The sequence below is a fragment of the Bombus terrestris genome, chromosome 10 (assembly GCF_910591885.1).
Source record: "Bombus terrestris chromosome 10, iyBomTerr1.2, whole genome shotgun sequence".
Taxonomy (NCBI): Eukaryota; Metazoa; Arthropoda; class Insecta; order Hymenoptera; family Apidae; genus Bombus; species Bombus terrestris.
This window is the reverse complement of record NC_063278.1, coordinates 4,439,643-4,455,234: the sequence shown is the minus strand read 5'-3', so window position 1 is coordinate 4,455,234 and position 15,592 is coordinate 4,439,643. Positions and strand designations below refer to the sequence as shown.

General features: G+C 36.7%; 1 protein-coding gene across 2 annotated transcripts in view; it reads right to left on the bottom strand.

Moving 5' to 3' along the window:
* Nucleotides 1-701: 701 nt before the first annotated feature.
* The window catches only part of LOC100648480 (solute carrier organic anion transporter family member 4A1), a 47,608-nt gene continuing 32,717 nt past the window's right edge, over nucleotides 702-15,592 (bottom strand). For both annotated transcript variants that reach the window (XM_048409779.1, XM_003398323.4), the window contains 8 exons: nucleotides 14,484-14,658; nucleotides 14,056-14,158; nucleotides 6,561-6,682; nucleotides 5,965-6,228; nucleotides 5,083-5,284; nucleotides 4,334-4,481; nucleotides 3,533-3,909; nucleotides 702-3,099 (listed from right to left, as the gene is read on the bottom strand). In XM_048409779.1, the coding sequence (XP_048265736.1) occupies nucleotides 2,901-3,099; nucleotides 3,533-3,909; nucleotides 4,334-4,481; nucleotides 5,083-5,284; nucleotides 5,965-6,228; nucleotides 6,561-6,682; nucleotides 14,056-14,158; nucleotides 14,484-14,658 (1,590 nt within the window). In that variant the 3' untranslated portion in view covers nucleotides 702-2,900. The remainder of the gene's footprint in view (nucleotides 3,100-3,532; nucleotides 3,910-4,333; nucleotides 4,482-5,082; nucleotides 5,285-5,964; nucleotides 6,229-6,560; nucleotides 6,683-14,055; nucleotides 14,159-14,483; nucleotides 14,659-15,592) is intronic.

Here is a 15,592-nt window from a genome sequence, read left to right as displayed (position 1 = left end):
TTTTATAAATTAACAAATAAATAAATTTGTTTTAAACAAATAAATTTTTGTGCGTGAAAGGAGAGTGGATGGGATCGTGGATAGGGTGGCTCTCCACTCGCAGCAACCTGCACGTCCGTGAGACTCGGGCAATCGGTATTATTTCATATATAATTACTAATCGCATTACTATACGTGATGCAATTATTAGTTATATAAAAAATAATACGAGTTGTTTGGCTGCGATTCTTGTTCTATGTAGTTGAAAAAGTCGACTAGGGTGCATAATTCCATAAATGCGTGTCATTTTAATTCCGACCATTAGTGTTATAGCACAGACGTGTGTACTTTTACATACATATGTGTATGTTAATTTGCGAACTGATCTCTCTGACTCTGAGTTAGAAAAAATTAGATTAACTGCCACGTTCTTGACATATAATACAAAAATATGGCATGAAAGCTTATTCAACGCGGACATTACATAAAGAACAATGAAATCCTTTTAACAATGAGATTACTTGACACGTGAGTAGTTACGGAGTGTGTCTACCTATACATAGTTTAGTAGTATTAAAATTTCGTTTTAATTTTAATCACTATGGTTATCACATTTTTCGAAATTAATTTAATCTCACGGACAATCTTGTGATAAATGTTACTAGCTATCGTATTACAGTTTCATAACTTACTGATAACAAGGATAAGGAACACTACATTGGTTAACGTATTTTACTAGTTCTTTATTAGCGACGCGTACAATACACGTGTTAAACATATTTATCATAACGAAGATAATTACAATTAGAAACCGCACAAAATGTTTCGTATCAAACCGATATAAATAACATTTCACAATATATTCTCGTACTTCAAATTTACTCGATTGGTTATTTCAAGCATTTCTATCTCGATCGACGAACTGTACTCATAGAAAATGTTCAATAAAAGTCTTTCAGCGCTTGAAATTTTCCATATCTTTTTAAAAACTGGTTAATAAAATTTGTACGATTCGTTCTCCAGAAATGTTCAATTGGTGCCGATGTTCTCGACGATTTTCTGAATAAAACGTTCCGTTAAAGGCGACATATAAAATCTTAATATACAAAATTCCAAATTGATATATCGAGGTTATTCAACATGTGAAAGGGATATGCTAAAATCGATACCAGAACTTGCAACTATATCCATAATTGTATATACTATTACAAATATCAATTCACAATAGAGGTTGTTTCATTTCCTTTAGACACTATGTCTTTTATACAAGCAATAACATCATACAAATATGGTATATCAATTCTATGAAAAACAATGTCTTCCAGAGGCATTTTTGTGATATAATAGTTCAGCTGGTCGCAGTAACAATTATATGTATATCGCATAAATAAGACGAAGATGTATAATTTCTTTTACCTCAAACATCGATTATTATCATCTGCGGTAAATACATTCTTCGGGTTTAATTGACGGTCGGTAAATACTAGGGTTATAATTATAGGTTGTTACACGAGTTGTAATCACATTCAGATCAGATAGCAGAGGACAATACAATGATACGATTCTAGATAACTTTGATAGTCTTCTTTGATCCAGTGTCTAGCTGTGATTATTCATTTCTATAGAAGAGTACAGAAAGCGTAGTGATATATCAAGCTAACGTTCATCCTGTTAGGCTGAGTCCACAGTGCTGTTCGCAAGTAGCTCACGTAGACCCAGCATTATTTCTATCCTTAGTATTATGTATTCAAATTAGAACCTTACGAACGAATTATTTCATGTTAGAAAGTACATACATAATAAACATCGAAAAGGACTACAAGTGCACTTGCCCATATCATATCTTATAATTGATACTGATAATTCAAATATTAAAAAACAACGATACGTTCTTTACAATAATTCTGGCAGTGAACAGCTCTTACAAGAAATATTCTACTTATTACAAGTCGTATAAATGTATCTGTACAATTTTAAACAATTCTCGAAATAAATAGTCTTATATCCGAGTTTCACTGCTTTCACAGTTGTATTCGCTACGCAGTCACATTCACATATATCGATTTTTCATCACGAATGTGCTATATCTGTTTTACGCTTACTACATGTACAATAATAATAAATAAACGCGCTTTTTATAAATCCCTTAAAAGTTAACCTATAGATGAGATTGTTTTCTCTCATGGTGGAAGATCACAGGAAAAAACGCGATAAGTCTATTCGTGTCGATTTTCAAATTTTGATGTTACTTTACGGATAAAAGGAGATATCTTAATACATTCGCATAGTTCTGAAAAAGATTTGTTAAATCCAAAGATACAACGCTTTTCCAAATAGCTGATAAATCTACGAAGCTCCGTGACAATCAATATTTTTGGAATGTTCGAGGAAATGGCAAATATATATACATAATTAATACTAAAATTATATCAAAATGGAGAAATTGACAACGTATTGAATTTTTAAATTATTCCTCTGTAAAACATGAAAATTGTTACTTGTTATATTCTTCTCCTGCGATCTTTAATTATAAACACGATCTATATTATAAAGTAGAAGTATTAAATAATCTATCTATCCATTTACATTTTCCCTCAGTTATTCTACAACAAACTATAAACAGAATTATTAAACACGTATATTAAAGCTATATGCTAACACATTCTTTTGAAACATCTCCCATTAAAAAATGTACCTACCAAATCGAACAAGCTAAGTTCTGCATTACCGATACTGGCTTTAACAGACCAGTAAATAGCGTCATCTACTTGTAATGGAGCAGCAACAAGTGCGAATCGCTTTGAAAATTCATTCAATCGATTGTTTCCTTCGATAAGTTTGACAGACATTGAAAATTCTTATTAAATGTAGATTACTCGCGATATTTCTACGACGACTTTACCGAAATGTTAGATTATCGTTTATGGATCGATTATAGGGTTTATCGTTGCCGGTGTGGTTGGGCCTTCGTGCTGAGTGTCGTTTAACATTAACGTCGTTGTTGGTTCTTCCCGCGAATTTTGTGTGACTCTTCTGTTTGGAGGAATGTACGTCCACCAAGCTAGGAAAAAGAAAAGGAGGGACGCTGCTTTACCGATGAAGGCTAAAGCCAGCATGTACCTGAAACAGTGTAAATGTTTTTGACAATGAAAGTCTACTCTTATGGGAATTGGAATCATGTAATCTTTATATGGATACGAAATTCCATATACACTAACCTACATAGTAGTCATATCTGTGTATATAGATAAATTACAAAAACATTATTATGTTCTATACAGTAGTATAATGAATAGAATAAATAACAAAACATAGACAAAGGAATGCAAATATACAATCCTACTTTTTATCGATTTCTGAATAATAGAAATTCATTTTACATAAATGAAAATATACAAAGAGTATTTGACATGATTCCAGTTTCCTATGTGTCCATAAATTTAGAAACGATTAAGCAGAAAATTGTCGTGTATATTTAACTCTTTAAAGATGATCGATGTTAAATCTTAACAAATACTTATATCGATATATATATTTATTTTATCGTACGTACCTGCTCATGTATAAATTATCGTAAACGAGGCAGGATCCTCCGCCGTCGCAGGTTCCATTCCATAAAATGCAAGTGTCGTCTATAAGTGCGCCGAACACCATAGGTGCAGGTATCGTGCCCAGAATTCTAACTTTAATCCACTGAATACCCAAGGCAAACGATCTCTGATCATCTCGAACGACGCGAAGCGTCGCTGAAAGCGCGGGCATCGTGCAAAGAAAAGTTATGAACATGTTGCAAAACGCTAGAGTAATGAAGGGCCATAGGTAGGAGCACGATGTGTTGCAAGTCGTATTTATTGCCTCGTAACTGATCACATTGCCACCGGTGGTCAGATTTATCGGTGGCTCACGTATGCAGGTGCAGTCTGAATATACCTGTAAAATACAAAACGAGAATATTAACGCAATGACTACAAATTAGTTGCGAACGTAGCTTTCATTCGCGATCGGCTATTTCCATTCAAAATGAATAAAATAAATAGAAAATAGACATTGATAAATTCTTTTTCAATTAGGAATCGAACATTTATTTGAACCAGATCTAGTAAATAATAGAATAAAATAATAATAATAATTTAATGTTTAATAATAAAGTAACGTTGCAAGCTTGCAGCTGAATGAGTTTCTGTTTCTAACGAGCCTACGCTTTCATGAAATATCTGAAATAGCACGTTAGCAATAAAGACAAGGCGAAGATTAAGGAAAAAATATATACATATATATATATACATATAGTTTCAAGAAACAGACTAGGCATTCACGAGTTTGCATACTAAGTGCGATAAGAAATCATACTGACTTCGACGTTATTTATCCTCGTTCCTTGATAACATCCTGCATGACAAGGGGAATAGTACGTGATCCCATCAACTCCGCATATTGGACTGAACTCTGACCTCGAGCAGCCGCAACCGTTATTGCACGTGCTGTCCAGTGAGAAAGATTTTCTGCAAACGTAAAATTTCTTAATTACGTAGCAATTTATATCTCTTGCAACTTCTCATAATATTTATATGGATCCTCATTATATTCTTATAACTTCTCATCATATTTGTATGAAGTAGCTGAAGTAGCAGATCTGCACGAACCCACTCACTTCGAATTGTAACGAAAGCATGCAATGGAAAGTTTATTAATCTACTATGAAGTAATAGTCAACGTTTTCTTAGTATACAGTTAGCCGCGATATTATTCATTATTTTATTGAGATTATTAAGATGTAATAAGAATTTATAAGAACTTTCTTATATTTGGTTTTTCTCTATATTTCTGGAGCATGAAAAATATAGAAACACGAAAACGGGTAAAAATAAATGAAAGCGGAGATAAACGTAAAAAGAACGGAAAGCAGATACATCATACATCGTCGATAAAGTTATAAATATGCATACAGCCAAAATTGTCACATTTTTCGCTAGTTTGGAACGCGAAGTGAAGCAACTAGAAAATGGAGTTTTTGATACGCAATTTTACTCGCTACTGTACTAAAGCTAGTTTTAAACAAATAAACGAAATTCATGCACACACGGGTAGAAAACAATCACGTACTTGGTTTGGTCGGAGTAGGGTACGGTGACTCCGGCGAAGTTTAAATTCGGGCAGTTGAGAACGAAGCACAAAGTGAAGGCGATACACGACGCGGTGGCCAGCAGACAGAACTTTAAAATGCCCGAGCACGGCAAATTAAAACGCTTTATGAGATAACCACCGAGGAAGGTACCGCCACCGCCAGCGGGTACAGTCACTAGACCTAAAAAACACACAGAAAAAAGAAAGATAAAAACAGTTATAAAAAGAGGTTCATTTCATTCGAGTACCAGTTTGCACGCGAGTTTAGGTCCTCCTGGTCGTGCCGAAATTTCGCGAAATTACATCGAAATATTAGTCAATCGTAAATATATCGTGGACGTCGAAATACAGGATGTTTCACGCAAAGATGCCAATTTATCGCTGTTGGAAGGTAGAAGAGCAAAAACGATTTTATTAGTCAAAATTAAATATCGACTTAAAGGAAAAAGATACACGATAGGTCTATTTTTGTGATCTTCTGACTTTTATGTTACCTACGATTATCATTTGAAATGACTTGATTCTTGCCTATTGAAATCCTTTTCAACCTTCCACGTATCAAGCTATAATTTGGTCTATTTGAAACACGCTGTATAAAAATGTTGACGATGATTTATGCTTGCGACATCCGCGCAGATATCTGACGGTAACATATCGTTCAGCCGATATTTTATGTTGCGCAAAGAGAGTAAAAGAAAAAAAAGGTTGCATGATGAAAGAGGAGAATAAAAAATGTTTCGAGTATTTGACGAAAAATGTCGACGATTACGCGTTACGATGGACGAGAGTCACGCGACTTTCCCTCTCGCTCTCTTTTTTCTTTTTTGATTGATTACAACAGAATGTTTGAATATTATTCACCCATTAGTAACGCAGCGGAGCTAGGGCTGACGTTGAATTGATTTTCGATCAGCTTCGGCAGGAACGCGGCGAAACCAGCGATAAGCAATCCTTCACTGGCACCTGCCAGATTCAACATGAAAAATCCTGGATTACCGAGCAGATCGGTCAGAGCACGAGGTAGTTCTCGTATTTTCGAGAACGCCTCCCCTCGATCGCTCGAGGACGGCTGCTCGGGCTTCTGATGCGCCTCTGACACCCGCTCTTTGGCTAATTTCTCCGAACCTGAGAAAAGAGGCATCATCGTTGAAGAGTCGATTAACGTTCCACTAGCGAGAAATATTTGGACTATTGCGTACCTTGGCAAGTACATAGTTTAGTTAGAAAATTATATGAAAAGAACGACTGGTATTATTTTAGTCTTTAGTATTATTAGAGTCGTGTAAAACGAATACGATGGCAGAATGAAATTGATTTCTGATAAGTAGTACGTAATAATAAAACTGACGTCTATAACGTCAAACGTTACAAATCTGTTTCTTACACATGTATATTTTAAGTTACTAGTTCCAGATGGTATAAAGGAAAAATCTTTTTCCAAATTGAAGTTGACATACCAGGTAAAGCTGCCGGAAACGCCAAGATCGGTATAGCAATTACGAAACATATAACCGCAGCTGCTAGGAAACCTATCCACCATGCTCCCACCCATACGTTGCTGTTTGGTGTTAAGCCAATCCTGAACAAATGTCGTCTACAATTAGTACACATTTTAAATTATATGGAATTAATAATTATATATAGAGCACACACTGCAACCGACTGATCCTTCTTTCGAATTTTCATCGTCTTCCTAACTTTACATCGATCTACCTACTTAACCATCGTTTTAAACGAGAGGGAAGCTCGACGGCACTGCTAATATCCGCGAAACGGGTCAATTCTTCCTTTTTTAAACGCTTTAAAGCGGCATTCATATTAAACGAAACTCCGGGAGAAAGTAGGCCGCGCGTAAACGAAAAAGAGCGGGCAAGGATTCCAGGGGAAAAAATGTAATTATCTCGGAACAGTATAGCGGACGACGAGCACGACAGGGTGAGTAGGCCGGAATTGCTCTTCCGTCGCGGAACTTCCGGCGCAACCGGCCGATTTCCTAGCGCTTTTTTAATTGCGCCGCATGGCGCGACCGTCTGAAATTCCCAACCGACCGAGCTTCTGCAACTTTCCCGACTAATTGCCGCGCAACGAGCCCGGAAGTTCTCCTCTCCTCGTGTTCTATACCGATACGCGGACAGAAGTCTCGTTCGGCCTGCACGATTCGTCATCTGCGAAAAAATTCTGGTAATTTGGTTAGGAAACGAAGGACGCTGTGTGCTATTAGCGTGACAATAAGTTAAATATATAATTCATGGATCGTCTTAGATAATATAAAAATAATCGATAATAACAAGATAACACTGTTATTAAACATTTTTCCATGGGAGACGTCTACCACGAGCAATATTCTCTAACCTCGCCAGTACTTTCAAAACGTTTCTCACTCATCATCCTTTTCTTCACGGCGTACAATGCGCCATCATCATCGTACGAGCATAACCGAGCTCGCCGCCTAGCAAATTCCTTCAGAATCGCGGTATTACGCTGCAATATGTAGCATAATCTATTCGTAGCGTAGTCTAGAGAGCGGAAGGTGAGAAAGCGAAAAACTATGAAAAGTACTGGGAGGCAAGTCGCGCTCCAACCAACATCTGCCGTCCAATCTTTTGTTTGACTACGAAATTAAACGAGCCACATACATCGTGAACCTAAATTCACGGTACAAGAAAAATAAGGGACTTTACGAGTGAAAATAAAACTGAAAGATACGTCGTACTATAGGATAAGACGGTACACAGTAATTTTTGTGTTATGCATATCGGTAGACCGCGGATTTTTATGCAAATTCGTATCTTTTCGCACATAAATAACAAGATGGATTTTAAATTTCTAAATAAATTGTTTTATCCATGAAATATTATAACGAGTATTTTAAATGGAGTATTTTAAGAAGTAATATCATTGTTTTATATATTTTCGATAGATCGATTCGCAGTTGTTGAGTCACGAAGGATGACATAATTTTGATTGAATCCTTCTGAGACCATTTTAATTAATTATTATAAAGAATATAGATATGTAGTTCACCGTAGTAAACAGTCCCACTATCTTTGATTTTCTTTCGAGCCATAGCGTATCGTTGGTTTCACTTGCACTAGGAATTTAGGTCCACGGTGTATAGTGGCTATTAAGCTGCTACAGTAGACGCGAACTTGCAACCGGAAGTGGTCGTAACGCAAACGGCTACTCTACTCTTTTCCTCCATTCCAGCTCCATTCAGCTGCATTCAGCTCCATCCAGCGGAATCGGAAAGAAAATGTAATTGCACTCGCGAGAATGTTATTAGCTCTCGACAAACGTTTTCGTCCCTTTGTTTTTATTCGAGGTTTCTGTAGGGATGAAGCGGCCTCTCTCTGTTTGCAAATTATCGGATTGCGTTCGCTTCGACACGCAATTTAAGTTTGCGGAAAACTCGGTAAATCCTGTTGCGACCCGGCCTTAAAACTTCCGCCGTTTAGGCGGTTACGAGAATCGAATTTTAAATTGAGGATTAGCAGGCTTCAACCGAGAAGCGCGTCGTAGTTGATGTTGGACAAAGGATGTTGTTCGATGGTTGTTCGATAGAGATGGGATATTCTCGATGAATTTTATCGATAAGAACAGACGTGTTAAAACGATTATTAAAGCTTATGATAGATTAACACACAGGTTGATATAACAGAGTTGTAATTAGACAGGAAAGAATATACACTTCTGCAATTGAAACTTTTCGTATCTTCATTTTTACCGATCAAACTACACGATCTTCGCCCTGAAAAATTATTTTATTGTCATTAAAGTATACAATGTTCTGTCTAATATATGTAATTCCGATAATTTCAGTAGAACGCAATGCCTGTTGCTTTAATTACAAGGTGGTTTAATTATAATTAGCCTCCGAATAGGTAAATGTATAGTACGAAATTGAGGATTACGTCAAATAGATGACTGGATTTAAGCTTCATGATTAGTAATTCACTCTTAAATATTGTACGAAGTATAGTGGTAAAATGACGGTGGGGATGTTGGATGATCAAGATTGCTTTGAACCGATTTGAACTAGTAAGATGAATAATTGAAATGAATAATTCAAATTAATAATTCTACGTTCGTGACAGTAACCGAAAGCACATGTGATAAAAGTCTACGACAGGAAGGAAATATTATCCATTTGAAACGATGGAAACTATCAAAATTCAATTGATTTGATTAATTTTTGACTCGAGTTCAAGCAAACAACGTTTCTCCAATTCTTTGATAGTATCGATATATTTTTCTAAATACCTGGAATTTAACTAGTATCATCAGCAAATATGATATTGGACGTTGAATCAATTCGATATGACGAGCAGGAATGTTTTATCGATTGACGAAGCGAATATTTCTAGCAGAGGCTTTACGTAACTTTTTTCCCGTCGGAGTTACGTTTGCTACGTCCGATGGGCTGGGCTCATTTTTTTCTGGCAAAACCCGACTGGGAAGAGGTGATTGATTGCCCGGAAACGGCTGACTAACTGCACGATCATCCCTTAGCAGACTTAACTGCTCTATACCGACTGAAGAAATCGCCGTTTAGCCTTCTTTTTCCCCCGTTTTCTTTCTATCTGTCAGTCGTAACTGATCTTTAAATGACACTCGACTGCTATGACTTCCTGATGTTGAATCTGTTCGTCGGTAGAAACACAGGGAAATGGAAAAGAAATTTTGATAAGCTGCTTAATTTTCAACGAAATGAAAATTTTAGATTTCCAGAGAGATTAATATTCGAAGAAATTCAGATTTCAACGTAGAAGAATTTTAGAAGAAGATGGAAATCTCTGCCAGACAAGTAATTTCAACTAATTTCGCATATTTATATAATTTCCTCCGATTGTTTTCAATTTGATGAAAATCTATTTATAAAAATTGTTACTTTTTTAATCTATCTGGAATCTTAATCGTAAGTTAAAGTTAACGAAGAGTCGAATAACAGAAGATGGGAAAAGCCCTGGTTCGATCCAGTGTCAAAGACCTTTCAAATTTCCATCTCGAAACCATTAAATACATTATGAAACATTGTCGAACATTTCCGCGAAATCGAACGCGCAGTCTCGCGAAAAAGAATCCATCTGCTGAACCTTAAACGCTTGGAGAACATTAAAATTGGTGGAAAGAGAGGATCGTCGCACGACTTGCAAGGAAGAATTACGATGGACGGACAATGGCTGGAAAGTTGTCCGCGTTCATTATGCGTTTTACGCCGGCTAAAGGGGTTCATAGTCGTCGAATGCCGATGGGGAATGACGCGTAATGGGCTCACCATCGGAATTTGTCGCCTCTCGTGCCGCTACGCGTTAAACGCGTTTCCCGCTTTTTTCCTGCCGCTTTAAGAGTGGGGGTGCGTTTAGCCAGACCGTCACGGCAACTTTATTAAATTCCCGCCAGGATTTATCGGCTGTTTGCCCCGATCTATCCAACATTTGGGGCCAAATGTGTGCATTACTACAATACTCGTTGTTAGTTGACCATTTATACAAGGAAATTTACGATTACGACGTAGGAACGTTGGAGGTCTCCTATTCAAAAAACGGTAAAGTGAGATACAGTGCAAGTTATATTTAACGTATAAAATAATATTAATAGCTTAACCGAACATCGCTGCTTTATTCGGGGCCAATCGCGACCGAATCTCATTTTTCTATCGCTAGAAAATTTCTCAAATTCTACGAATATAAATTGCTGAAACGAAATAGGGGCATGAAGAATGATATGCACCGGAGCAGGGTTAAAACTATAAATTTCTGGAGCACAGTAAATAGAGCTTAAAGGTACAATAACCATGGAAAGATAAAAAGGAAAACCACTTTCCGAAAGAACGCTCGCAAAAACATGTTACTGTACACCAGCATCGCAAACTCGCAGAAGCTTTCAACCTGACACTCGACAACTGGTAGTACGCAAATACGAGTGAATCACGTTTCTCTGAAGCACATTGCAGATGCATCTTACACCGTGTTATAAGAAATTCGAACTTTATATTCCTACATCTTACACGTACGTAAATCCACGTCGCAGAATTTCGAAATTAATCGCGAAATCTTGGAGACGAGACACGAGGCTGGGGATGGGAGAGGCAGTGAAAAATGGTCGGGCATGAAGATTTCGTGGTAAACCATCGAGGAACAGGATCGTGGAAATAGAATTTTCATGGTTGGGATCTTGTTTTAAACGGTGCACGAATAACGCCCGAAGAGGAATCGAGTTAATGGACAGGGATGATGTTGCTGATATACACGGGCTATCGGATTTTTATCATCTATTTTTGCTGTTTCACGGCCTTGAAAAGAAGCTTCGCAGAAGGAACAGCAGCTTGTCGTTACGGCGGCCAAACATCCTCAAACGTGTTTGCGTCGCTTAATTATATCTTCTTGTCCCTGAAACGATAACGAGGATACCGATGTCGATGCTCTTCTTTTTTGTCTCGTATCACGGGATTAATTAATTAATCTTTGCTTTCATTGATTTATTAGTTTTCACGAGGCAGACGAATTCCTTTCGGTGAAATTTCGAAGACGAGGAAATTTTCGGTTCCATGGAAATTAGTTTAATTTATCAATGGGGAGTAAGAGGATTCTATAGATTTTGCAAAATATAGGGGACACGGTGATTTATGTTAGAGTTTGGGAAATAAAAAACTACACAAACATGAAGAAGTATCGAAGTAAATTTTCATCTTGGAATTTTAACTTTTTCCTTCGTGGAAGGAAAGCTTTTTGAAAACAACGTACATGACACAGAACTCGCATAATGTCGCAACAAAAGTCGATAATACATAATTTTCAATTCAGTTACACGGTACGACAGCCGATTTTTCAGTTCTACAGAAATACAATCTTTGTTTTCAATCTGCTGTCTGCCCCGTTGAAAATATCTCGGAGGACCATTAGAGCGTATAATGGGCCGCGATTAATAGCGCATGTAACCCCATGGACGCGGTTGCACGCACGTACACGTACACGTACACAGCCCGTGGGGAAAATGTCAAGCGGTGAACCAACGTTTGAGGATGATGCCGATGTTACCCTTCAAAAGTGTCACTTCATCCCCCGACACTTGGAGCACAATCAAGTTCCATTTGTCTGCAACGCTTCCTTCCCCCGCGGAGCAACCCTCGTCTCTTTCGTTCAGCCACATCCCCTCCACGAGATGCACGTGAGAATCGAATTAATCGTTGCTGGCTGTCCTTCTTCCCGCCTTTTTTCCCCGCTTTCAATCCTTTCCATTCGCAAACGGAGACGTGTATGACACCGAGAGCATCGAACAGTAAATCGAGTTGTCGGCCGTGTAAAAGATTCCCAACGTCCGAGGTTCTATCTTCGCGTATTTTACTTTTAAATGACGGGCTATCGATTCCGAGCTACGTATTTTCTGTTTGGTCGACGTCCAGGTTTCTGTGGCGTTTTCTTCTTTATTTGAATTTCTCGCGTTTCTACTTTTCCAAACTCTTCAAACGGTTTTTCTTTGTAAGACGTTTTCGCACAAGAATGTAAGCGATAATTAGAATGGGAATGTTTGTGTGCAATATAAAATATTGGAGATAAAGTAGGACGACGGAAGTTCGAAACTTGCATAGAAATTAAGATGTCAAAGAATTGAGATTTTAAGGTCGAAGAATATTATATAAGATCGCCTACGGTAAATAATAAGAATTTCATGTGACAATTACAGTAAATTATTAACTAATAATTATATAATTACGAATATTTATTTGTACAAGGTATTCATAAGTAAAGTAAGAAGATTGACATTTGAAACTTGCAGAGAGATCAAGATTACAGAATACAAATTTCAAGATAGAGGAGATTCATTATAATAAACTGCGAACAATCGATCGAAAATAAGGAAAATTCGATTTCGAAAGAAGATCAAACTCGCAGAAACAAATCCTCCTTTCGTTCTTCCTGTGTTTCTACTTTTGTTTCATACCGATAAAATGTCCGAACCACTAAACTTTCCAGAGTAATCATTTTCTGGGGAACTTCCATTTTTCCCCGATTAATAAATCAAGCTCAGGCTGCGTTCCCGTTGAAGCTCAAGGAGCCAAGAAATTATTATGATAACAGCCTACATCGGAAAAGACAAAAGAAAGGAAGGAGAAGGCGGGGACGAGAAACGAGCAAGAAGTGGTTAGAAGGAGACTGAAATTAAAAGTCGAAAGGATCTCCATTCACATTTCACGGTTAACTGCGCCTCTCGTAACGGCGGACGATCCGAATGGACATCAGTAAATTTAGAATCCTTGCAAGTTTCTTCTGAAAGTTTATTTGAAAGCCACTCCTCGAAATGAATCGATGCTCTTCCCCCGATAAACACGGCCAACGGTCGCGAGAATTTTTTTACCCAATTTCGAATGAGTAATGGTCGAAGTTAAAAGGACGCATCTAATTAATAAACGTTCGTGTTTCATTTAGAAGTACGGAAACATTATTCAAGGTGCAACGAGATACGATTTAGAAAGAGAGAAATGAATCGATAGGAGAAGGAAATTTCTAGAAGTGATTTATCGTTTTTGATTCTTTTATCAACGAATAGTTGGTAGTTTGCGCGCGCTGTCTTTGATATTTCCTGTGATAACGCGAGGAGATACTCGATCGAGAATTTAGGGCTAACGAAAACTGTTAGTTAGTATCGTGTGCTTAACGTGTAGAAGGTGATACTAAACGATGATATTTAAGTAACCTTAGGGGATTTTTTGTTTGTTCGCGTTAATTTTAAACTCTCTCCGATGCGAAAAATTGGAATCGTGTTTACAGATTGAAGTTTGCATAATGTCATACACGTGTGTATATGTATATATGTATTTTTTAAGATTCAATTTATTTATACTTTCGTTATATTTTATCGAATGAATTGTTTTGAAAAGCGACATGCATAAAAGCCATGCATATGACGCTAGTATACGAGTTGTAAGTTATAAAAATTTGTATTCAGACTCACTCTGAGGGATCTACGGTGATGAAATCTGTGTACAGCTTCAACAACTCGCCTCCGACAACATACCCTAATGCAGGCCCTATTATGGCCATTGTGTAGAAAATTCCTGAACAGAACAAAGATAAATTGTGAATGTAACGCGATGCAACGAAAAATTTAAGGGGAAAGATGTAATGTTTTAGCATTTTTTCTTTTCTTTCCCTCTTCTCTTTTTTTTATTATATCTTTTACTTCCGTAAAATGTAGATATCAAAGGTGATTTCAAAATTTCAGCGGCGATGTACCTACGTATTGAATTTGATCCCATAATCGCTGCCAATGATTCAATATTTCTCAAATAATACTCGACTTAACTACGCTTTAGCTTCTTTTTAGTAATAGTAGCTTTAATAGTTTCGAAAGACGATAACAGACAGACGTGGTTTTCTTACCTACATACACAGAGGACATCTTTTTCGACACGTTCTCATCTAGGTACGTAACGCCGAGCGTATAGAAAGGAGCGGAACCCGCCCCGTGCAGAAGTTGGGCCATCAGAAAGATAGTTAAGTACAATCCGCTGTATGGTTCCTGGTCTATTTGGCCCACGGATCCATTACAGGATAGCTGAATGGCGAGGAAACGAATTGAGAGTAATTTAATCAGCAAACGAGAATAGTCGAAAAAATATGTCTGATATTTTTCTCTATAATGCGAGATTTTATTAGAATCGGAATAAAAAGAATGGAACGAATGAAACGTTTAAAATGTCAGTTGATTATGCACCGTTTACGTCACAATAGTGGATATTTGTTATAGGATGGAAAAGGTAACGATTCTACGAACTTGTCGATCGATTATGGAGATGATTAAGTTTATTGCATGTGTAAGAAGCTTCTTTTTGTAGAATGGTTAGTTTCATTATTAAGATTAATCTTTAAGAATTTACGTTTGACGTAGTAATTTTCTTGTTTTGAAAGTTTAATAGGTATTCATTAACACATAACCGAGATGCATTGAAAAGTAAAGATAAAACGTGGTGTCACGATTTTTTCTTTTTTTTTCGGTTTTTTTTATGTTATTATTTTTTTCTACTTTCGAATTTTTTGTAAGGAATTAAATTTGATATTTAATGATAGAAAAATTAACATCTATTTTTGATATTTGACGATAAAAAAAAATTGGATTATATTATAAAGACTGGAATTTTGCAATATAAAGGGTGACATCCATCAGTAAACCCTATTCCTTACTCCTAATTGAATCTTTACTCTTCGTTGATCAAAGGCACAAGCTCGTATCCTCTAGTAATTGATTCTCAAGTAGTAAACAGTATAAAATTATCACATTAAAATAGGAATGAGTTTCTTCTTAAAGAACCTCTTCTCATTTATACATTTTGTTCTTAGTCAATGTCTAATATTCCACCAATCTTTAATATTCCAAGCTATTATTGTGTGCTTCCATTTAAATATTAAGTCAGCCTACACGTAATATAATTTCTTCAATGCACATATTAAATGCTAGTGAACATGAATTTATCAATAATTACTAATGATCT